The following is a 25,041-nucleotide window of genomic DNA, read 5'->3' on the forward strand; positions in this document are numbered from 1 at the left end:
ATGATGACAGAATTTTCATTTTTGGGTGAACTATCCCTTTAACTACTTACAGTGCAGTACTAGTTAGCTTTGGTTAAATTGGAACGCAAGCACTTAGTGAATAAGATGCCTTTTTTCGCACTGAAATATGTTTTTCACCGTTTGCTGAATCGACAGCCCACAAATGTTGAATAATGTTGATTTAAGTGTACAGGCCTTTGTGAACCAGGGAAATGTTCATCTGATGCATAAAAAATCACTAGCATAGAAGTTCATTTCAGTTCACACTCTTTACTGAACATTAGTTCAGTCATGTGCGCAAATGCACAGCAACACTGTGTCCACACTATGTTTTCTGTTTCAACAGATACTTGTCAGCAAGCATGCCATCTCCACTTCTCTTCTCTCCTGTCCTCACCTCTTCTGTGACAGTAAATTGAAGATGGCAGCTTCGTGGGCACACTAATAGGCTCTAGAGTTGAGTGCTGGGTAAGGTGCTGCCCCCCTGGCCGAACTGTTCCCATTGCCTTCTCTCCCAAAATCCGGTCTGCTTGCTGCCATGCATGAATTGCCAGCCACAGGAAAGTTAAAAAAGAGGAGTCTAAATTAAGTGCCCTTTCATTCCAGCATTTTCATGGTTTGGCTAAAAACAGGGTGCAAGATGATTCACATTTTATAAGCCCTCTCTTGCAGCCGCCTGCGTCACCCTGGCGCTCGGACTCTACGGCTCATTCACACATCTCTCTCCCTTTCTCTCTCTGTCCTGGTCTTATACTTTGTCTTCTCTAGCACTCAGTGCTTACAGATATATATTTTTAATCACAGGTGACATGGCATGGTTAACGAAAGGCATGGGCAACATTATGCATTTCACAATTTTTAATAATATTAATCGACAAAAATTTATTAATTACTTTCTCGATATGTTATTGGACTTTTCGATGTTTGCAATGTGTCATTGAATAAAGCTTCGATGAATAAACAACTCTGGTTACACTGGTGTTGGTTTATCTTTTCCTGGAGAATATGCTGAATGAACAAGACAGTCCATAACACCCCTGTAGCAGACGTAGCCAGCCTAACGTTCATGCTTTTAGCAGAACACAAACTTAGTGGTTGGAAGAAAAAGAAATAGGAAGGGGATAGACATTTCTCTAAACAAGTCTGACCGCTACTACCATTCTGACCACTGTCCACTATCATTTCCGCACCATGGCTGCTGTTGGCCTGGCAACTGCTGCCAGAAAAAAACACAAGGCAGAGGAACTCATATGGGTGAAGTACACAGATGTGCTACTGGACAATGAGCTGCACTTCAAACTCAAAGCCTATATGTGTTGTGTAATGCTGCCCTCTGTTCTTCATGAGTAGTTTTGCAATGAGCAGCAAATAAAAATGTGTGTGTGAATTGGTGGTGAATGGTGTGTGAATGATGACTATATTTGCATGTGTTTCCTAATGCAAATTTGTATAAAAACGGCTTTATACTCTAATGTATACATTTATATTTATATCAACTTTATATCCATAATTGTGCCAAAAAGAGAGTATCAACTCTCAGCTCACAAAAATATTCAAAGAACATTTTGCTAACGTTCCCATTAAGTTATGAAAATGTTATTTTTGAATGTTATCTGAACAAATAATTCTAAACAAGGTTTTTTTTTTGTTAATTTTTTTTTCTTGGTCATGTGACTGTAAAGGCAACATTAAAGGGGTCCTATTATGCTCTTTTACAAAGTCTTGATTTTGTTTTGGGGGTGTACTAGAACAGGCTCTCATACTAGGTTGTTCGAAAAACACATTAACAGCAACATTACAGACTTACTAAAGTTGAAAAAGTGAAAACGCATAATAGGACCCCTTTAAGGGGAACGTCCCATTTTATTATCTTGCAAACATGGGAATGTTACTTTTGAATGTTCTCTAAACCATCTTAGATGAACGTTCAACTAAAATGTTTCAGAAAAAAGTTATATAAACGATGTATAAATAACATATTGTGCTAATGTTTTGAGAATGTAATAAAGACAAGGTGACTTTGAATGAACGTTCTGTTAACGTTACTGGAAGAATGTTTATTCAGAACCTTGCCAGAACGTTAGACAAAGTTCTGAGAACGTTCCCTGGAAAAATATTGGATATGTTTTTGATGGGGGGCATGTCCTAGTACTGATTAAAGGCTAAAAACACCCCTGTGGAATGCAAAGTGGAAACAAGTTGGTCACCAAGTTGTGTGAACATTATGGTGCGATCATGCTACGTCAGAAATATTCATAGTCTAATAACAAATTCTCAAATTGAATGAGCAATATCGATGGGCAAATTCCATTTTTAATAGGCCTGCATATTTCTTACATGACTTACCAAACGCTTGTTCAGTACTTGAGTCATGAGTCACTGAACAGGGCATTGTTTCTTGAACCTGCACGCTAACAAACAAACCGATAGTCCGATTCACGAACAAATGATTCTCGTGGGTCGGTTCTTTTAATCAAAACATTCAACTCGAGTTACCGATCTGAATCAGTCTGACGTCGAATCCTGAATCAACGCATGACTCAAGTACTGAACTTTCGTTCCATGGCACCATTACTTCAATATGCCATCAAGCAAAAATGTATGTATTTATTTATTTATTTAAAACCTTTTTTCTTTCGCCCAGAATGTCTACAATATTTAGTTAACAATATTAAGTTTATATTCAGAGACTCAAAATTAACTTCTAATAAACATCTATCATAACTTCATCCTGATCAGGCCAGTCTGTTTTTAGTTTCCAGAAAACATGCTATTTTGGACACAGTTTCCTTCTTATAGCAACGGCATTACATATATGCTACGTTATCATGACCACGTAGCCTTTACCAAAGATGTTATATAACGGAAAATAAAAATCCACCACAAAGACATGGTAATGAATTACATTCCATAGTTACAACTGTACACAGACTGACTGAACAACTCTTCCAACCTCCATTCATGCCAAAGCAGGAGGAAGATCTGGGCAGTTGGCGAGAGGAAATGGTGTGGCTGCTCTGAGGTTTGGAGGAAGAATGGGAAGTATGCTGTTACTGTGGTGCTGGTCAGACAGCAGCTAGGTTTCCACACCACAGCTGCCCTGACCACATCTGTCCTTTGCTCTCACTCAATCTTCTCAGCCATTTAAGCTATAAAATGCTTCCTCACTAAATACGGCTCCACCCAAGTCTTAAACCGTGACATTAAAAGAACACCCCCTACTACACCCACATAACAGTGAATAAAACGGGCTTGCTCAGCTGTTAAAATTGTTGGAGCGGCCCAGCCAGCTTTTCATTCTCATGTTCTGATGTTGTTTGTGGTCATCGTTGACCCTTTATGAACAAGCAGGAGATAAAAAGACAGAGCAGTGATGAGAGGGAAAACGTTCATGAAAACAGGACTCAATGAGTAACAGGAGAAGAGCAAAATAAGTACACAAAAATATGTTTTTAATTCAATATTTTGACTTTTCTAAAACTTTAACTCTTAAAAATAAAGGTTATTTATTGGCATTTGTGTAGAACCTTTAAATTCCATGGAATCTTTCCACTGCACAAAAGGTTCTTTATAGTGTAAAAAGGTTCTTTAGATTATTAAAATTCTTCACACAAAAAAAAATTGGTTTCTTCTATGGCATCACTGGAAAAAAAAAAACGGTTGTGTTGGGTAATATGCAAATCAAGTCACAGTCTATGAAGAGATGACACTGCTGTTAGTTTTTCTAAAAAGTTTAGCTGAAATAGCCACATTTTCACCTTGATATTCACCTTGATCTGTGTCCAAATATGGTTAATTAAAAATATAGCTATTTTATTATACATTTTGTAAACACTGTGATATTCATGAAATCATAAAAACTAAAGCAAAGTCTGCCATTATCCTAAATATTTCACCTGCCCTGTGTTCAATAAAGTCCCACAAGCTCTGTGAGTGTTAAGTTTGTACATAATTGGGCTAGGATTTTGTGTGTCACAACCATATGTTGGCTATGAAATGCAGTTTGGAATGCAATTTTGATAACACCACGAGCTGTCAACACCATTCGATTTTCTGACTGTAGTGAGAATTCACAGTGGATGAGCTCAAAATCAGTTTGCAGTTTCCAAAACATCCCTTTATACCAACTTTTAGCACATCAATTTCTCACCGAAACATTTCTTAACCCTTTTAGCCCCTCAGTCCACATTTCTATGTTTTACTGTTGATTATTGTAATGTCAATTCAAAATGATAATGTCTGGAAATTACAGGGAATGTTTTTCACACAAAACACGCTGTTATAGGAATCATTCAAACATTTTATTAGAGTATTTGTTTTTTGCTACATTGACGTAAAAAAAGTTAATATAGGCCACAGCAATGTGTGCAAATATGTGGCATATATGCTGTGCTTAAATAAACTTATAATAATGATAACATGATATGAGTGTTGTTTAAATTTAAATAGGCCTACATCAAGTACATATTGGGAAAAATGAACAAATTAATGCATTTAATAATGTAATTTTAATATATAATATAGTTTATGCAGATAAATTGTTATCTACAATTGTATCTATTAAAATGTATTTGTAGATAAATTATTGAATGATGCAATGTTATGATTCATAACGTACTTGGCAGAACCACTTTATTGACTTTTAATTTATAAACTTTTATTGACCAGCGGAAACGAGAGTTGGTCCTTCAACATAATAGAAACGGATGTATTCACGCTTTAGTTCCTACCGGAAGCATACAGTAGCGTCTGATTTAAAAAGTTGTATTCGCCTTCGAAGACATTTGACACGCTACTGCTGAATTAAATTTAAACAAATAAATGTGCTTCCATTGATTCAGTGTAACTTCGCATCACGAAAGCCCTCCAAATTTGAAGGTTTTCAAGGTTTTCTTTTCTTAAATTGTGGTGTTGGCAGTGGTGCGCTTCTCATAATTATTATTTCCCCCGTTTTTGAAAGAGCTTTAACAAGTACAAAACTTCCTGTTAATACACAATAACATTGCACATGCAAGAATCTGTGTCAGTCGGGTTGTAGTCTGCTGCTTCTGTCACAGAAAGTCGATATGGCTCAGGATTTCCTCCCGGGCATGGAGAGCTCCGCAATCTCTGTCTTAAAGAGAGCCGTGGAGCTCGACCACAGCTCACGCTTTCAGGAGGCCCTGGTGTGCTACCAGGAAGGGATCCAGCTCCTGTTGGATGTACTGAAAGGTATGATTAAAAACAGTGTGGAAATGGCAAACGTCTTCTTTTGCTGATGGACTGGGATGGTATTCTTAATAAATAAGATCACTGTTTTTCTAGCTGTAAAAGATGATTCAAAGAAGGGCCACTACAGAGAGAAAATCAAGGGCTACATGGACCGAGCAGAACAGATCAAAGACCATGTGAACAAACTGAAAGAAGGTAGTCGGTTCAGCAAAAAAAGAAAAAGAAAAGATCTTTAAACCAGGGGTTTTCAAACTGTGCTCCAGGAACCTACAAAGGACTGTGGAAGAGTTTGGAGAAAAGCCTTTTTTTTTATGATATATATAATGTGATTAAAATAAATAACTATTATATAATGATAATGTGCAGCTGCCTAATAAATTTTAGGGTTGATCATATTTGGGGGTCCGCGGCATCTACAAGATTGAAAACCCATGGCTTAAACAACTTTTACTCTTCGCATTGGCTCAGTTTTCTCATTGTTGTCTCATCTGTCAGAGGGTAAATACCATGAGCAGATAAAGATAGCAGCTAGTTCCACTGGTTTCAGCTATGAATCCCTCTTCAAACCCTACATTAGAGACGGACTGACTGAAGTCTGGGTGGAAGACCCTTATGTACGGCATGTCCATCAGGTAGAGACTACAGTGATGCTCCTGAATGTACAGTATAGAAAAGAGCAGTAATGTATCTCAGAATGACACATTACAAATGTTTTGTTTTGCCAGTTGTATAATTTCCTTCGTTTCTGTGAAATGCTGCTGAAATGCCAGTGTAAAGTAAAGACGATTCACCTTCTGACATCGCAGGATGAGGTAAGATTTTCCAACTTCCACAAACCGTTTTAGATTTGCATTGACTAGCACACAGAAAACTATGTATAATGTTTGTCATTTTGTTCATCAGAGGCTTCCATTAAAGTTGACCTTAATCTTGTGGTTTTCCAGGACAGCTCTGCTCAGCAAACCAGTGCCCTGGCAGAAATAAAGCAGTCGCTACGGAGTCAAAATGTCTGTCTGGACATTCAGTACTCATCTACTATTCATGACAGGGAGATCAGGTACATCTCAAATCATTCTCATTTACTGTATATTACAGCAAACACACTGGGCGTTAATGTTACAACTTTGTTCTGTGTCTATAATCTATATAATTTTGTTTTCTCAGGTTTAATAATGGTTGGATTATTAAGATTGGCAGGGGACTCGATTATTTCAAAAAACCCAAGGTACCACCTAAATGAAACAGTTATCATGTTTGCACATTCATGTTTATTAAGCATTTATTAAAACAACAACAAAAACTACTATTTGTGCATGTTTGCATAATGGACGTATAAGACTTTTTTTCTCTCTTTTTAAGGGCCGCTTCTCTGTAGGATACTGTGATTACGATTTTAGAGAGTGTCATGAGACTACTGTGGACGTGTTTCATGCAAAACACACTAAGACGACATAATCTTACTTCAAAAGCACAGTCTGGCATATCTATGGGACATCATTTCAAATGCAATCCTCACATACCAACCCGGGCAACTGGAAATGTGCCTTTTGATCCCATGTACAACTTTTAAATAATGCAAAAGAACTGATTTTATTGCCCGTTTTAAAATGTTCTGATATGAATTACAAAGGAATATTCAGAGGTCTTCTCTACACCATTACTTCTATTCTGCTGTTTTCAAACAGTTGGAGCACTAGTAGGCTATATGATAAGGTGATTGATACTGATATGTATTTATTATATGTTTGCTTCTGTAATTAAAATAAAAACCGAAGTGCATTTGTAAATAAGGTAGTAGTCTGTAAGTAGTAGTAAGCGCTCTTTATAAAAAAACGTTTTGTAAAGGCGTGTTTTTACTGACAATGCTGATATCAATAAAATATATATTCTGTGCCTCAGCAGCGCCATCCCGTGGTCAGCGAGTGAACCTCCACTCATCATGCAAAAGCGAATGATTTGCGTTTATATTACACCTTGTGTTCAGCGTCACTTATGGCTTGATAGGACGGTGTTTTGCTCCACAGGCTCAGTTAAAGAGCAAGTGAATGCCAGAGATCACCTCACCTGCACTTTCTCAATGATTTACCTCAGAATGTGAGTATACGCGACTACATTATATTTATATTAAGTTTTAGGACAGTCACAATGTCAGTTGTCGTGTTAATTTTGATTTAAGTTATTGTTATAGTGGTTACGGTAAGTTTTTGTTTTGTTTTCTAAATTAAAACTCCGAAATATGCGCATATTGTGACGTACTGATTAAACGATAACCCACATAATGCGTTTTTGAATATCTCTTTATATAAAGTCATATTTATATGGGCCAATGGATTTGGGACATTCATACTATAAAAGGCTTGCTGTTGGTGGAAGGACAAGAGCTGTTGTTGACTGGTGATGTTGATTTGAATAACTGTAAATAAAAAGCAGTCGGTGTTGTTGTCGTATTTGTTTGCTTGGACATGTTTGTCTGAGTTGCTGCTTTTGCCTGTTATATTAGAAACCATTTTTTTACAATGAAACACGCACGAATTCCCTGCAGGAGGAGATTAAATCTATAATCGCCCTTAATCTCGATATGTGCTCCTCATCTCGGTTCATTAAAATATAGAGCGTTGTCTCTAAATAACAATATTCTTCTCTCAAGGGAACAGACTGGAGTGATGATGGTCAGGATGGTGAATCTAATGAAACATATCCCGGACATTAAGATGTTTTTGAATTGTGACACTATTTTCATGAGAATTCAGCATGATTCCTCTGTAATACAAATTAGTTTTTGTTTGTTTTATTGTTTTTAAATAATTTTACGTTGCATTTTTAGCAACTTAGAGAATTTTATTTACTTTTTCTTGGGTAAGTGTTGTGCTTGATTTCCATAAAACTCTGACACAATGCTACTAGTCTTAACCAGTGTTGGGGAAAGTTACTTTTAAAAGTAATGCATTACAATATTGCATTACTCCCTAAAAAAAGTAACTAATTACGTTACTTAGTTACTTTGTATGGAAAGTAATGCGTTATATTACTTTTGCGTTACTTTTCTCTGTTTTAATTCATTTTGATGAATACTAAATCACTTTTTTGTGAGTGGGATGGATTAATGCACATTCACATTTAGTCTAGAACTACAGTAACATCATGTTCACACAGCGCACACAACTCCTCTGTACTTCCGATTTCTCCCAATATGGGGACAGGAGAGCTGTCAGTCAATAAATGGGAAAACAAAGTAACTGGAATTACTTTTTTGAAAAAGTAACTCAGATATTTTCTTGTAAATTAAAAAAGTAATGCGTTACTTTACTAGTTACTTGAAAAAAGTAATCTGATTACGTAACTTGCATTACTTGTAATGAGTTACCCCCAACACTGGTCTTAACAGTGCTAAAATTTAATTTCCTATGATTTTGAAGTGAAATATATAACCATAAACATTCAACAGAGGTTTTGTAAGATTCACTGTTACGATGGTGATGATGATTTGACTATCTGACCACATGCTGTATGTGTGAATGACTGGTTAATACTTTAAATGATATGGGAGAACAGCAGTCTCACTTTACTGCAGTTGATATTTTTCATTGAGTTTTTGTAGACATATAAAGTCATAATTTTACAGAACAAAAGACACGGTTTATTTAATGCACATTGATAATGTGTGAGAACATGAATGAGTATTGTATCATGCATATGGGGTAATAAACAATTATGAAATTCAGCAAAAAAAAAACTTAAAAAGTAGCATAAATGTAACTTAACAAAAATATAAAACCAATAATTTGACTAGCAAAACTACAAAATATTTGTATAATTAATAAATTGTATAAAAATTACTAAATTGAAAATACATGGCAGTTTGTCCTGACCTAACATTTATGAAAAAATCCCTAAAATCTAATCTTAACTGAATGTATGCTAGTGTGGTTTTATTGTGTCACAATACTTACCCAAAACATGCTTATTTAGTCATTTTAATTGTAGGACTGATCAGGCAAACTAAGCTTAACTAAAACTAAATAAAAAGTAAATAAAAATAAAAACTTGAAATAAAATAAAGTATAAAAAACATAAACTTACTGTATTTTATTTATACAGCTAAGGCAACATTTTTCATTTTCATTTAGTTCAACTTGATGTACTAAAAATAAAACTGAAATAAATTTGATAAAAACTATGTAGGCATATTTGAGAAAAAAAATATATATAAAAACAACAAAATTAATAAAACAACTTAAAAACAGAAAATGACAGAAATAAAAACAATTCAAAATATTGTTCAGCAATAACAATGAAATAACAATTCAGAATATTTCAAAGTATTAATAAATTCATTCATACACTTGAGTTCACAAAAATTATATTAATTTAAGAGATCTAGGTGTTTGAATCCAACATACAAAACCACTGCTAGAGGAAACAAGCATATATGTGTTTCGGTATCACTCAAAACCTACAGCCCTTATAACAACTAACATTCCCCTATTGCTTATGAATTATCATGACAAAAACAAACAAATTACCATAACAAAAACATTAGTCTAAATATTACTGTTACACTGTACTTGTACAGATACATTGAAACACATTCGCTAAGCTGTGTGCAATGTGCTTCAACTATGAAGATTGATAAAATGTGTATATAACATAAGTGTAGAATATTTTTGCCACAGACTACATTGCTGATTAAGAGGAAATTTAAAGGAAAATATATAAATCAAATCAGATTATGACATGAATGCAAGCAGGCCATAAATATCTGAAACAATTCAGCATACAATGTCAATATATTTTCTTGTCCAGCAATAATTGGAGGAAAGTGTCACTATAGCAGTAGTAAAATGTTCCATGGAAAAAGCGGGTTTACATTAAAAGAGACATATGTGCAGATTACTTTTGCTTCCCTTCAATATGCATGTCTGAATATGAAAATGTAAATTGACAGATGAATTATATTGAAGGCCGGACGCATAATGTAGGCTGGCTGAAATTCACCCAGATGTCGAGCTGACTTTTGTCCAGTAGGAGAAAAGGAGAGGGATTTGTGGCCAACTCTAGATCCTGACACAGATTTATGCCTGTATCTGGGGCAAAGCTGCCCTGTGCTTTGCTGATCGCCAGATACAAAACGTTCCATCCTCAGAGATAATGGGTAGTTTAATGAGAGAGTAACATAGGGTTAAAAAGTCAATGAAGGAGACGTAAATTTATAGGTGTATGTCTACAATGGACCCAGTATACTTTCTTTTGACAGCCTTGTCTGTCATTTCTTTATCTCACCTTTTAAACATTTCAAATAGGCTGTAGCCTACTTTCACAGTTACTTATAGTAACACACAGGACAGGAGGGAGTTGAAAGCTCCTGTCGTTTGTCTGCACAGAGGGAAAGGAAGCACATCATCTGCTCAACTCCACCATATCACCTAACCGTATAAATCTAAACATTCTCATGATCTCAGCATCACAGATTAGCACTCTGCTCGTTTATTTTTTTGTCATACGCAATACAGAGAAGTAGGTCATGAGTCTGATTCAGATGCTGATGGAGTGGTTTAACAAGTGGCTCTTAACTGATTAGTCTTCCCAGATACGGTCAAATATGAATAAAATGTAACTAACCGCATGTGGTTAAGACAATAAAATAAATAGACTTGTAATATTTTAAAAGACAGAAGAAAATACTTTTCGTATCGTATTGTTGATGTCAAATTCATCCCTCACTTGGTAATATGGCAAATTCCAATTAATATTTTGCCCTATATTTGTAACATTTGTTACATGTATACTGCCGTTCAAAAGTTTGGGGTTGAAAAGTTGTTTTGTTTTTCTTTTTTTGGAAAGAAAAAATGTTTTTGAAAAAAGCCACCCAATGCCGCATTTATTTGATCAGAAACACAGTAAAACAGTAATATCGTAAGATAATTTTACAATTGAAAAATTGTTGCTTATCATTTGCTGCTTATCATTTTTGTGGAATCCTTTTTTTTCTCAGGATTTTGTGATAAATAGAAAGTTCAAAAGAACAACATGTATTCAAAAAATTCTACTGTTACTTTTGGACAATTTAATGTGCCTTTGCTGAATAAAAGTATTAATTTCTTTCTAAAAATCATACTGACCTCAGACTTTTGAATTGTAGTGTACGGTATATATGCAAAAATAGAACTGAATTTTTTTCATCTAGGTTAAGTGACCTTTGAATGGAATATGACGGTATTTACATGATTTGCATACAAAACTGAACTACTCTGACGTGTCAATGCAAATACATGACGCAAATGACAGTTGTTCGGTTGTCTTAACAGTGATATTTTCAATAGTCTCTTTAACAAATCATTTACAAACACAAGAGGAATATAAATCAGATGTGATGCTCTGGCTACCTGCAGTTGGCCTGACTGGCTCTGTTCATTTTAAATCTTTTATCAAATAGCTTCCTTATGCTCTTACTATCAGCATACACTTGCTCTTGCTGATAGAGTGCTGGGTGGCATGTTACATAGACTGATGCCTTCATCAGCTCTGCATCCGGCCAGCCGCAGCACACTCTCTGTGCTCCAAAAGCTGTTTAGTGTTTAGTAAGGAGCTTAAGCATGCAGGAAAAGCATGAGTTGAAAATGTAACAGAGTTCGCCAGTCAGTGTGTCCATCCATCAATGCAGCTCTTTGTCAGAGCCTGCTTTTCCTTTTCTTTTTCCTCTTCCTCGCTTTCTTTTTCACCAGTTCCTCTCCTGATTTTGCTCTTTCTCCGGTCTGTCTTCCAGTTCATCCATCTCTCTGCATGTTTGTGATTGGGACAGAGCTCCCGTGGTTCATAGGATGTAAGGACATGTGCATCTTTTAAACGGAAGAACAGAAGCTAAATCACACAGAAAAGAGGAAAGAGAAGGATTTTTACCGACTAAGTAAGTGATGTCATTTATCTTGCTTAATATTATTTGAAGTACTTATGTTTTGTTTTCCAGGGTAATTACAGTACATCATCATTCATAGCAATTTCATTATTTATATATAATAAATGAATATTCAATCAGTAATCATTAGTATTAATGTTTAAAGATTTTTGCTTTTAAAATAAAATATTTGTATTCAGCAAAGATGCATTAAATTGAGCAAAAGTGACATTGTCAAGACATTGTATAATGTTACGAAAGATTTCTATATTAAATAAATGCTAATAATTATTTTGAACTTTTTATTCATCAAAGTATCCTGAAAAAATGTGTCACTGTTTTACAAAAACATCTACAATAAAGCAGCACAACTGTTTCAACATTGATAATATGAAATGTTTCTTGACCAGCAAATCAGCATGATTTCTGAAGGATCATGTGACGCTAAAGACTGGAGTAATGATACCATTTACCATTACAGGAAAAAATTGCATTTTAAATATATATTAAATTAGAAAACAGTTATTTGAAAATTTAATAATATTTCACAATATTGCCGTTTTACTGTATTCCTGATCAAACTTTTTACATTTTTTTTGATTTACAATTTTGGTGAGCATTTTTTTAACGGTATTGAATGTAACTGTTACGTGTTTGTTAGTTTTCCTTTGACCTAGTTTTCCTGAGTTGTCTTAATTATGTCATTCTGTTCACCTGGCTTCCATTAATTAAGTCATTAGTTCCTTGCTTTCTTTTGTATTTATACTCCCTGCTTTGTTCAGTTCCTTGCCGGTTGTTGTTTGTGTCTACGTTTTGTGCTATGTTGGTTCTAGTGATTCTTCTGTGTTCCTTGTGGATTTATTATTAAATGACTGCTGTGAATTATTTCTTCTTCGTCATGGGTTCATTTATAAGCACCAACCGTGACAGAACAACCGGCCTAACATAGTGATTCATCTGCGGCGAGATGGATATCCCGGCTGTCAAGCTCCTTTGCTTGGAGCAAGAGGATCGCTCTCTCGAGGATCACACGAGGGACTTTTTAGACCTGACATACAAGACTCACTACCCGGACAGCTGCCTGTGTACTTTTTATTATGTTGGACTGAACACCTTTACTTAGGCCAAGCTGTTCGGGGAAGGTCCTCTGAGGATCTTCGCCGCATTTGTGGAGTGGGTGCTAGCGAACTGTGGATCGCCTTTTACCATTGGCCCAGCGGAGGAAATCACCACAGAGCCCAGAGCCCAGCCAACAATCACCCAGCTGCATGAAGCATCTGCCAGAGCCCGTCGCGATTTGAAGAGCCAGCACGAGGAGAAGCGACTACGCCTACCATCGCCCCGGAGCCAGAGGCTGTCTGGGTCCACCGCGGTCCCTCGTCCATCCGGCACTGCCTTGGTCAGTTGTTGACCTTCCTCCGCTATGGGATTCCACTCCTCCGGTTTCACCTCGTCCCTCTATCCCTCTAGCTCCATCTGGCTCCTCCTTCCCTCCGACTCCACCGTTGTCCTCAGTCTCTCTGGCTCCACCGAGGTCTTCCGGGTCCCTGTCTCCGCCTCGTTCGCATGAGCTGTCAGCTCCGACTTGGCCCTCCGGACCTCGGGTGTTACCCTGGCTCTCCGTCTGCTCTGCTTCACCTGGATCTCCACCTCCAGCGGCTCCGTCTCCATCGCTCGTCCCCAGGGTGTCGTCTGTCAAGTTTCCACCATGGCTCCTCCCTCCGTCGACTCCACCCTGGGGGAGTCGAAGGAGGGAGCCCTCTCTCCGCCCTCTCATCCTGGCTGGTCTCTGGACCAACATCTGGCTCCTTCTCCTCCTGGCCTCCCCCTGACACCTCTCACCCTCCGTTCCCCATGGACTTATTTGGACTTGTTTTGGTTCTGCCCCTCTCCTGCTCCACGTCCCCCTCCAGAAACCCTGCCCTCACCTTCCTGTGTGTTTTAGTTTTTCTTTGACCTGGTTTTCCTGAGTTGTCTTAATTATGTCATTCTGTTCAACTGAGTTCCATTAATTAAGTCATTAGTTCCTCGCTTGCTTTTGTATTTATAGTCCCTGCTCTGTTCAGTTCCTTGCCGGTTATTGTTTGTGCCACATTGGTTCTAGTGATTCTTCTGTGTTCCTTGTGGATTTATTATTAAAAGACTGTTGTGGATTATTTATTCGTCGTCATGCACTCATTTATAAGCACCTAGCATGACAGTAAACAAGGTTAGTTTTTGATCCATTGTTTTTCTGCCACTGTGTGTATTTGTAATGGCAGTATATCAGGCCTTTTTAGTTGGGCTGTGCCGGAAGTTTCTGATAAATCTGTAGTTGTAGGATTAGTGCTGAGTGAAATCTTACAGTGATTTCTATGCAGTGTCATCCAGCCCAAAGATAATCTTCATATTCTGTGTGATTTGTGTCTGATGCTACTGTAGGTATCGGCTTTGTTAACATGGCAGTGACTGCTTACACTAAGGAAAAAGGCACGTTGACAAGCTGTTACATGCTGATTATGTATCCATTTCTTATATGCACTGCATAGTCTGCATAATGTTTTTTTCCCCCAAAGGAATACATAAGAATTCAGTCTTGAGTACTCAAACATGAAGACATATTGTATTTAGTTTAACAATAGTTTGCATACTGTTGGATAGTTTGCATATTGGAGGTTCTTCTGTGTAAATTAGGCAAGCAAACACATTAGAGCAGCAACTGTCAAAAAAGGTATGGACTGGATGGACTTTGCATGTATTTTTTTCTGTTGCATATCTGCCTTATCAAGGCACGGTCAGCGATAAGAAAGGTTTGTTGTTATAATAAATGATATGGACACCCATAGTGTTGAAATAAGTGTGACGCACATTGTTCAAAATAAGAATACAGTCTCACATATTTCATTTGAAGTCCATGTGAACAAGACAACTGGTTCCTGGAGGAAGTCACAAACTCAGTTTGAAAATGAGGAGAGTACTACTATAATAATAATCTAGCTTGAATGCCAATGGAAGCACACATGCCTACGGTACTGACCCCTGACTTAAAGGCACAATATGTACGATTTTTTAATTAAAATATCCAAAAACCACTAGAACAGTGTTATATATTTTGCTGACTTGTGTACTTACATTATCCCAAATGTTTCGAAGAATGTTTAAATCCAGAGAAATAAGCAATTTTAACTAGTGACACGGACCGTGTCCATAGTGTCATTGTGTCGCCTGTCAATGACGTCATAACCCCCTCGATTTCCGGTTTTGTTTTGTAGAAACACCAAAGACGCTTTAATATGTTGTGCGTTTTAATAGACTGGTGACGACCGCACAGAGTAACATTATAAAATAACTTTCAAATGTATCTAGTATGATAAAACAGTGCTGCTTTTTTTCCCACATACGCACGACTGGAAGGAGCGGAAGCGGTCGACTGTGGCATAATAAAAGCTCCGCTGCTTTCGAGCCGTGTGTCACGTTCGTTCAGTGGCCTCGTTTCGCTTCAACGGCTTTCAGCCTCACCCTGCTTCATTCTACTACGTTAATAAATCATTAGCTCATCCATGAACATGATTTCTGCCCGAGTCCCGTCGGATTGAATCGGCTGTGGGGATGAAGACTACAACTCCCATGATTCCACACTCAGTCACGGCGTCATCAAACTACGCCTTTGTCTCTTTGTTTATTTTGAATACGCGCCCTCTAGCAGCGAAAATTACATATTGTGCCTTTAAAGCAGTCTGCTTTTAATATGCCCTATGTAATTCATACAGCACATTACAGATTTAATGAAAGATAAATGCTGCTGATGTGTATTCACTTACATATACTTCCATTGAAAAGTCTGGGTCTTTAGGATTTTTTTTTTTAAATGTGTTTGAAGTTTCTTATGCTCAAGGCTGCATTTATTTGATCCAAAATACAGTAAAACAGCAATGCTGTGAAATATTATTACAATTACAAGTAAATCTTTTCTATTTTAATATGTTTTAAAAAGTATTTAATTCCTGTGATGGCAGCCATTACTCCAGGCTTACTTTTTTTTTGTGTGTGTGTGTGGAAACTGAGATATATTTTATTTCAGGATTCTTTGATGAATCGATGTTCAAAAGAAATCTTTTGTAACGTTATAAATGTCTTTACTGTTACTTTTGCTCAAGTCAATGCATCCTTGCTGAATTAAAGTATTAATTTCTTAACGTTTTAAGTATGTAACACACAATTGTCAGTAGTGTAGATGATAATACAAGTGTCTGATCACATGGAAAATGTGACTACAGATGAAACCTTTGGTCTCTGTTGGGTTGATAAAAGTCTTCTGTTATCAGATACAGAATTTAGGCACGTTGCCACACCAGAATTATGACATTCCTCTAATATTTCAATAAATTACTTGTCTGCTGCTCTCCTTTGTAGAACAACTACCTTACTCTATTGTGAATTTAAAGACAACAATTAACAGTTAATAGTTAGTAAACTATAATTTGCTATTGTCTTACTAAACTAGACTAGTTCCTTTAATAATTCCACTGACGTTTTCCAAACCCCGCCTGTATTTCTTTTTTACTCCTCATTCTATCTCATCTGATTTCTGTGTAACTGTCCTCATTAACAGCTGTACCGGTGAAGATGAATGTTCTGGAGGCTTCAGGAGACCCAGAGGGAGAAGGCAGTGACTACTTAACAGGTCAGAAATCTTTCAGTAAGTCTCAATGCTGTCATCAGAAAGGACGTTTATAAAAAGGAAAAAAATCAGTAATTTATTGTGCTAGATATTTGTCTCTTTTAATCCACTGCCAGTTAATTATAATACATGAAATACACAATCTAAAGGTATGAAATGTTTGATGTTTAGGAAGGAAGAAGTCTAGGTTAAAGTCTTTTAAGTCACGCCTGTTTGGGAAGATAAGGAGGAAAGAGGATGATGGTGGTATGAAGCAGAGTCAGTCTGAAAGTGACATCTCATGGAGTGTGGAAGACTCAGAGTAAGTGTTCACAGTGTTAACATGGTTTGATTTAAGAAAAGCTAAACTCAAATGTTATCATGGACAAATTACAAATGTACAAAGTTTGATCATAAAGTTAAAAAAAAAATCAATGAAGCCCTTGTGAAAAAGTAATGTGCTTCATTGCATTGAATGTGTACTTCAAATCTTAAAAGTATATTTAAAAAACTCTACTTGCAGATAATCTTAATTAAGTAAAATGGCACTTAAGTGTACTTAAAGAGAGTAAACTTTCATGCTTATTAACACACTTAAATAGACTTTTGAAAAGTGTACTTAAGTTTGCAATAATATACAATTAGATGTTTTGCTTTAAGGTATATTTTAAATTATTGTTTTAATATTATTTTGACATGCTTAAATGACTTATTTTAATGTGTTGACTAACATACTAAAGCACATGTTAAAGTACTTGTTTATAATTATAACTGAAGTGTGTTATTAGAATATTAGATTCAAATTTAATATATTTGAAATAAACTTCACCATTACAAATGTGTACAAATAAAATGTACTTAAGATCTAAATTAGTGGGCCAAAAAGCACTCATATTCAGCTAAACACATTTAATATAAATTTAAACTATATATTATTTCCATAACAAATGTTCTTTTTTAAAGTAAATGCCCCTCTTTGCTTTTTACATCTTTTCTTCAAAGTTGTTCCAAAGGCATGCTGGGGTCCCGGGCATTTTCACATGACAGCATTTTTCAGGCAGAGCACAGTCATTCAGACCCTGAACCAGTAAGAATTCTGTCTCAAGAGAACATTCATGGCAAAGTTCGAGCTCTGCAGGTGACTATGACAAACCACACACACAAAACACTAAACACTTATTATAGCTAAAATATCTGACTTTATAAACACTTATCAGTGTGATTGATGGAAATGTTTCAAATAGTTTTAAGATGATTTTTTCGGTTGATCAGATGAAACTCCAGCAGCAGAAGCTGAATTTAGGTCCTCCCCCCCTTCTGTTGCCCATTAAACGGCGTGAAGACTTAGGTGGAAGTTCAGAAGATGATGGCCTTCCTCGTAGCCCCTCTGAAGTATCCCGCGGTGAAGGACTATACATGAGCATATCGAACAAGGTGCTTCAACTATAATACAGCAGCATTCCAGTATCTTTGTTGCAACACAGTGAATATTAGTTTATTGTCACCAATATGTGTATGTATTGGTTATAAATGCATGTTTTCTGCATAGCTTTGGCCTTTCAGACTATCATTAATCAAACATCTGCATGAGTTTGCGTGGCTCATTTTGTGTCTCCATTACTGCTGGAGATACCCCAGCTTAAATATGATGTGAACCTCATTGTTATTATGTTTTCAGTTTTCTGTCCCTCCAAAGAACCATAGCACCTTGAGCTTAGCTGGAACAGGAAGTGAGGAGGAAGAACAGGTAGCTTGTTGTCATTTCACTGATGTGTTGACATTATACCTGTCATTCATACATCTGATTCATGGCTTAAATTTGAATGGTTTATTTGGTCTAAAATATTGTCTAATGTCCCTTTTAAATGTATGCCCCCCTTTCCTTCCAGGCCTCTGGCTCAGTGGATTTTAGCACTCCCCCACAGTTCACTTCCCTCCTGGACAACTCTGCTGCCCGTCACCGTATGTCCCTCAAACCTAAGAACCAAAGAGCCAGTGCCAAGAACAAGAGGGCGACCACTTCGGTGAGCCTTTTTAATGGACCCTTTTAAACATATTATCCATTAGCATCACCTTGGTTCCCCAAAAAGCCAATCTGATTTTTTCCATTGGCTTTTGAATTAGTGTAGAACATAAGGTCTGTGACCAACAAGAGTTTGTGATTCTTACATGTTTTGTTCATCAAAAATGTGTAATTCATCAGCCTTTATGAATTTTAAAGCCTAAATACAACTGCCAGAAGTAAAAAGCTAAAGTTAGGCTATAAACAAACTACACTATGCACAACCTCAATGTCAACACGTTTAATCTTCTGACAACTCTTTCAGTCTTTATTTAAAATCTACAAGTTGTAACGCTTGAAATAGAATAGTTAGAAAAGTAAACACAACGATGTTGTAAAAGTGGACTAGATAGTAGATACGTTTATCTGCTTGGCGTGATGTTTAATGTTCTCAACAAACTCTGTAGTCCCATTTAGCCACTTGTTAGCAACTTTATTTTTCAAGACACGTAAATACTTAAAAAAAAAAAAAAAAAACATGAGTGGGGTGTTACTGGCGTATTTTAATGTTGTAGAATAAAATGTGAAAATATCATGAACTTCATAGACAATACTTCATAGTCAATCTTAGACCTTATTTCAGGCATTTAGCCAAAAAAAAAAACATCGATTTGAGGTCCAGAAGTTAAAAAATGCTCATTTCTGGGTTTTAAGACTTTTTCTTGAAGCACTTTATTGCTTTTGGAAAAACAGAACTTTTAAATATTCTTTTCCATATAACAGTTCATATTTAATAGATTTTCTATATTTGTACATTGCACTTCCTGTGTAGGCTGGAAGCAGAGCACGAGCTGAGAGTTTAAACAATCTGGACCAATCACTGACTACTACGGAGGAAGAAACTCTCGTAAAAGAGATACCTCGCGTTCGCTCGTATTCCTCACAGGTCTTACGGGGGGAGAGGCTTACAACTTCACAAATCAATAGTCCAGTTCCAGTGTCACCTTTATTGTCTCTGCATACTGCTGGAGATAGTAGAAAGGTTTCTGCTGAACCTGAGCTTGAGAGAAACATCCTGTCCACATCACCTCCAAGCCCTAGCCTACGGGAAACGACTCCAGCTGTGTCACCAGTTGCCAAACTGCCAATCCCAGTGGTGCCAGTTGACAAAAAGGGAAAAGGAGAAGTGAGTGAGATGCCCAGTATCTCCAAACTACTCAAGAACAGCCAAAGTACCATTGCGTCAACTGTAAGCCCAACTGTAAGACCAAGTGTAACTACCACACCAGAATTGAGTCCTGTGAAGGATGAGAAATCTAATGCTGTGCAAATAGAAACCAAGACGGACAAATACAGTGTTCAGAATGCAGTAAATTTCGAAAATCGCCCAGCCTCTGCTTTTGCTCCAACCAATGTGATTTGTGGAATAAATCTGAGACCATCATCTTTGAGGAGAAATATACCTTCCACAGATGAAAAACAAAAAAAAGAGTCTGGGACTCTTCAGCCAGTTAGCACAGCGTTGGCTATTAGTCATGAAGATCACACTCAAACAGAATCCATAAAACGCCAGAGAACTGTGTCTGGATCATTCCACTTCAGTGTCTCCTCGGATAAGAATCAAGAGCGGCCAAGGACTGCAAGCTTCACTGGAGTGGTTGGACAAGCTGGACTAAAAAAAGAGCCTCCATCTCCTGTCAAACCTCCTTTACATTTCAAGATAGAGCGGCAAGTAAGTTCACAAGTTGAGAAAATGATAAAAGACACATGTCCTAACATGCCACCAACTTCAAAGAAGGAAGACAAAACGGACACTTCTCCAGTGATGCCAACAAAGTTCACAGATCTACCAAAAAGTCGCCCTCGGGCCTTGGATGTGGAGGAGAGTCAGGACAACGAGAAGCAGGAGATTGGGGTAGAGGCTACTGAAGAAGGAGTACAGGAGGTGGAGGTGGCAGAAGAGGCACGTGAGGATGTGATGGAAGACGTGACTGTGGGAAAAGAGAGAGAGGCTACAAATGCATTTGGAGTGAAGCTTCGCACTACCTCTCTTTCACTAAAATTTCGCTTGGACAAAGCTCAATCAGAAGACAAAGTAAAATGCCACAGTGTTGAAGTCAGTGCCCCGATTTCACCTTCGGCCTTACAATCTGAATCAACCAGCTATGTGGAACCTGAAGACCAGTGCATTGGCTTGGAGTCTACAAGAGTCCATGCTGAACTCAAAGACCCTCCTCTCCAAACCGATGCATCCTCAACTTCAGTTCATTCCTTCGGTTCACCATCTAAGAGCTTCTGTAGGGACAAAGAGAGAGCTGGCGTCCTCAGACAGGCTGGTGAGTTTCGTTTTGTGGTTTCCCAAGGTGCATGAAGATTAAGCCTCTGGCCTATTTAGTTGCAATTATGACGAATGTGAACAGCTACATATCCTATGAGGATGACGATCCAGATCATACCAGGAAAAGGTCTGTGTGCTTGTCTGAGTCAAACCTTTTAGAAAGCTGCTTTGTCCAAATGTTTAACTGTGCCCGTCTGTAATTACACTGATAGCGGTTACTCAACTGAGTAAACAAAAGGTAGATTGGGCTCATAGATCTCTGTTTAAGTTATACCATGTCTTATTGAACAGACAATGGACTTTACTAAATCACTAAACCAATAAAGTCTTTATCACCTTTATTTAATGATTAATTGATTTTAGAATAATTTAAAAAGAATAGCAATCAGCAGAGCAGTACAGTAAGTAATCACATGTGATTATTACAGAATCATAAAGAATGTAGGTATTCCGGTTCCTTAACGCTCTGTTACAATCCAAAAATTGTACTATAACAAATAACAATACTAAACAAAAAATGGTGCTACAACAACTTACAAGATGCATGCACATTAGCAACATTTTGTGTGCCAAAAAAGGTTCACTGTCTATTATCAATAGTATAGCGATGCATGAAACACAGCTCACACAGAAGTTGCTTTCAAACCAAGCAGCTTTCTATTCAGTCTTTTCTATTCAGCTTTCTATACTGTAAGCATGTGAATTCACGTGAAATCTGCATGGGGTACGTTGTCGCCCTCACTTGAAACACTTGAACGTGTAGTAAATTAGCTCAAAGGGCGAAATATTAATAATTACTCATAACTTTTTATAATTAATTATTAATATTTATATAGATTTACGATTAACTGTAGCAGAATTAACTGTACAATCGACTGATCGGTTCGTCCACCAAACTGATAGTATGCTACAATCTTTTATCAATTCAAAGTAAGATTATTCAACCTGGCCAAGAAGGATAGCTTTCTCACGGTTAATACTAAACAGCACAAGAGCATGTAACGGAAATCAAATGTTAAAGGGTGCTTTCACACTAGCACTTTTGGTGCGTACCCCGGTTCGATTGACGTCAGAGTTCGGTACGTTTGGATGATGTGAACGCTGTACCCGAGTCCGCTTAAAAAGGGTGGTCTGGGGTACGGTTCAAGTGAACTCCGGTACGGTTCGCTGCTGATGTGAATGCAATCGTACCAAATCACGGAAGTGAACCACTATTAATGATGTATTATTTGATAAAAATGTGTTTGTGTGTGTTTCACTCACTTTCTTGACGAGCGTGACTGACGCGCTGCAAGCAGAGAGCTGTATATCTCATTTCTGTTCACCTTCAGAGTACTTTAGAGCATTTGCAGTACATTCGTAAGGCAGACGTAAGTGCCGTTATGTACTGAAGCTTTGGAAACAAAACCAAACTAAGCAACGGGATAAACAGCTGCTGGCTTGATGACACCGCAGTTCGGACCCAAATAATATGATGTGAACACAGTCCAGCGGGGGCAGGGGGAGGGTGGAGCAATCGAACTCGGGTTCGGACCAAGCAATCGAACCAAGTGTGAAAGCACCCTAAGTCCGGGGTTTTCAACCTTTTAGGACATGCGGCCCCCCAAGTTGGTCTAATGCAATTCAATGTGATGGCTGAGCCTGTTTCTGAGATAACAACATGCCAATCCGTGGTTGGATTTCCGACACGGCTAACCGTAAATCATCTTACACTGTCAATAACTTGAGTTTGTTGATCAGTTAGTGCACGGTAAGAAAAATATCTAGAAAAATTAAAAAGGTAGTAATTTTCCAGGACATTATCCGTTATCCATTGTAACCCGAAATCACAAAATGCAATGCGTAATTTAAAATGTAGGTAAAAAAAACGTGTGAATAATATTTACGGAAAATTCCTTCATATTAATAGATTTTACCCTATTTTTACAGACTTTTCTTAGAGTGTAGCATACGAACTACTAATACACTGCTTAAATCTATAATCGTTCAGAATGAGTAGTTTTACTAGTTTACTAGCTAATAAAAATAAACTTAAATTGTAATTGTTAAAAAATGTGAGTGTTAAATAATTCAATGTTGTATTTAAAATTAGTTATTTATATTTTAATATTATATTATGCATTTATATTATTTTATAAACACATCTAAATTAACATATTTAAAAATTTTTTTTTTTGCTGAGATTTGATGCAGTGACACAATTTTGCATCGTGATTACGCAAGGACGTCACCGCGCAATGGCATCGCGTCATTTAGCAACTTTTAGCAACAAATCAATCTTCCTTTAGCAACTTCCCCTGAAAATTAGTTGGCAACACTGCCCCTGGGGATTTTTTAATTTTTTCGAATTTTAGGTGTGCGTTAAGGAGGCTGCCTTGTCAGTGGCGCACGAGATGCGATGACGATGTAAGTGTCATTACATTTGAATGTTTTTTTGTTAGCCTATCCAGTTGAAGCCACTAGAAGCGGCGCTGCTGCGTTGTTGATTACAAATGTTGCGGGAAAAGAGAACATCAATGCGGAGACGATCTTGTTTACGTCAAAACTGAAACCAAACCGTTCACACAGAACGCATATTTCGCGCATTTTCTAGCGTTGCACTCGCGTCTCGCACAAGAGAACCGCATGTTTAGAAAGCCATGTAAAATTAATGCAAGTTTAACTTTGAAAAAACATATCTCGAGACTTAATGGCGGGTTTTTTTCCCCATCCCACTGCAACTCGTGTTTTTAAACGAAAAATGTAAATTAATGCAAGTTCAACTTTGAAAAAACATATCTCGAGACTTAATGGCGGGTTTTTTTCCCCATCCCACTGCAACTCGTGTTTTTAAACGAAAAATGTACTCTGTGTGATTGGCTTTCGGCCTTTTATATTAAACTATGAATGCATACATGATGCTGTTTTGTTTATAGGTTTTTAGGCAACTTAATTATAATTGGTTTATAAACATTATGCACTTTTTTCACAGATAGTCATGTTATAGCTCGATGCGCCCTCTTGTGGCCTCAGGAGAAAAGCCAAAAGTTTTTCTTTACCCTAACTGAAATTATGCATTTTAAATTCGAATATAATTCGAATTTTGATCATATTTAAGCACAAAATTTGAATTTAGTTTTTCAGCCATTTTGACAGCCCTACTAAGCATATATGTAGGATTACAAAAAGGTAAAAATTAGTAACAGAGAAAGAGAGAGAATGGCAAGCTTTACACATTCCCAACCCTAGTTAACAAAGGGGTTAAAAATTATAGTGCATCTAACAGTTACTAGAAAGGTTACTTGCATTGGTTTTGATGCGGAATGAGTGTCCGAAAAATTAGGTAAGGCTGAGTTCAACATAGCGTGCTGGAGTTGTCTCTTGTAGGTTAGGGCAGGGGTTTTCAACCTGTGGGGCGCGCCAGGGGGTCGCCAGCATCTGTCAAGGGGGGCGCGAGCATCAGTTAATTCAGATACGTTCTCTTGAGAATTTATGAATATGAGTTAACAAATCTTTAGCCATCCACTAGGGGGCAATCTATGAAGGTAGAATGATGTCAAAAAGATTTGCATACGCAGGGTAATATTTGTGGAAGTGTACATAAGACTGTAAGCGTAAATTAAATTTGCATGCGCAACAGAAGCTTTGTAAAGGTGTAAATCGTGTTTCAAGCGCAAGAAAAAAAATATTTGCAGCATTTTACTGTTACTCGTAAGTGTAATTCATGTATTGTGAAACTGCAGCTTCATGCTAACGCAAAATAAATATGATCTGCATGCTTCTGACTTCCATTTTTCCGCGCTTACACTTTTGGCACGTTTTTTTCGTCAAAAGACGGTCAAAAGCACTGCAAGCCTGTGAACAGTGATTTGCAAGCGAAAACAACCGTTTAAGGAACTGCAAAACGGATTGACTGTATAGAACCAATCTGTATGTGTACAAAACTAACTGTTGCAAATGTCTAAATCACTTGTTGTGCA

General features: G+C 37.2%; 2 protein-coding genes across 5 annotated transcripts in view; both read left to right on the top strand.

The window, feature by feature from the left end:
* Nucleotides 1–4,739: 4,739 nt before the first annotated feature.
* On the top strand, nucleotides 4,740–6,982 carry LOC107668392 (MIT domain-containing protein 1-like). Its single transcript, XM_016460249.1, has 7 exons — nucleotides 4,740–5,211; nucleotides 5,305–5,406; nucleotides 5,707–5,843; nucleotides 5,937–6,023; nucleotides 6,156–6,268; nucleotides 6,376–6,436; nucleotides 6,571–6,982. Exons 1-7 carry the CDS (start codon nucleotides 5,067–5,069, stop codon nucleotides 6,664–6,666), a joined length of 741 nt encoding a protein of 246 aa, XP_016315735.1. The 5' UTR covers nucleotides 4,740–5,066; the 3' UTR covers nucleotides 6,667–6,982.
* Nucleotides 6,983–7,024: 42 nt separating this feature from the next.
* LOC107668391 (mucin-4-like) overlaps nucleotides 7,025–25,041 on the top strand; it is a 24,219-nt gene continuing 6,202 nt past the window's right edge. For 2 of the 4 annotated variants that reach the window (XM_016460245.1, XM_016460248.1), the window contains exons 1-9: nucleotides 7,025–7,305; nucleotides 11,975–12,115; nucleotides 16,695–16,766; nucleotides 16,935–17,064; nucleotides 17,745–17,880; nucleotides 18,015–18,176; nucleotides 18,421–18,489; nucleotides 18,632–18,766; nucleotides 19,577–21,080. In XM_016460245.1, the coding sequence (XP_016315731.1) occupies nucleotides 16,709–16,766; nucleotides 16,935–17,064; nucleotides 17,745–17,880; nucleotides 18,015–18,176; nucleotides 18,421–18,489; nucleotides 18,632–18,766; nucleotides 19,577–21,080 (2,194 nt within the window). In that variant the 5' untranslated portion in view covers nucleotides 7,025–7,305; nucleotides 11,975–12,115; nucleotides 16,695–16,708. The remainder of the gene's footprint in view (nucleotides 7,306–11,974; nucleotides 12,116–16,694; nucleotides 16,767–16,934; nucleotides 17,065–17,744; nucleotides 17,881–18,014; nucleotides 18,177–18,420; nucleotides 18,490–18,631; nucleotides 18,767–19,576; nucleotides 21,081–25,041) is intronic. The other 2 variants (XM_016460247.1, XM_016460246.1) reach the window with 2 other exon arrangements.

The sequence above is a fragment of the Sinocyclocheilus anshuiensis genome, unplaced genomic scaffold (genome assembly GCF_001515605.1).
Source record: "Sinocyclocheilus anshuiensis isolate Anshui unplaced genomic scaffold, SAMN03320099.WGS_v1.1 scaffold1237, whole genome shotgun sequence".
In the NCBI taxonomy this organism is placed as follows: Eukaryota; Metazoa; Chordata; class Actinopteri; order Cypriniformes; family Cyprinidae; genus Sinocyclocheilus; species Sinocyclocheilus anshuiensis.

Coding starts and splice junctions, on each gene's coding strand:
- LOC107668392 (XM_016460249.1), top strand. CDS start 5,067: ATGGCTCAGGATTTCCTCCCGGGCATGGAGAGCTCCGCAATCTCTGTC. Junction 5,212..5,304: donor CCTGTTGGATGTACTGAAAG/GTATGATTAAAA, acceptor CTGTTTTTCTAG/CTGTAAAAGATGATTCAAAG. Junction 5,844..5,936: donor ATGTACGGCATGTCCATCAG/GTAGAGACTACA, acceptor TTGTTTTGCCAG/TTGTATAATTTCCTTCGTTT.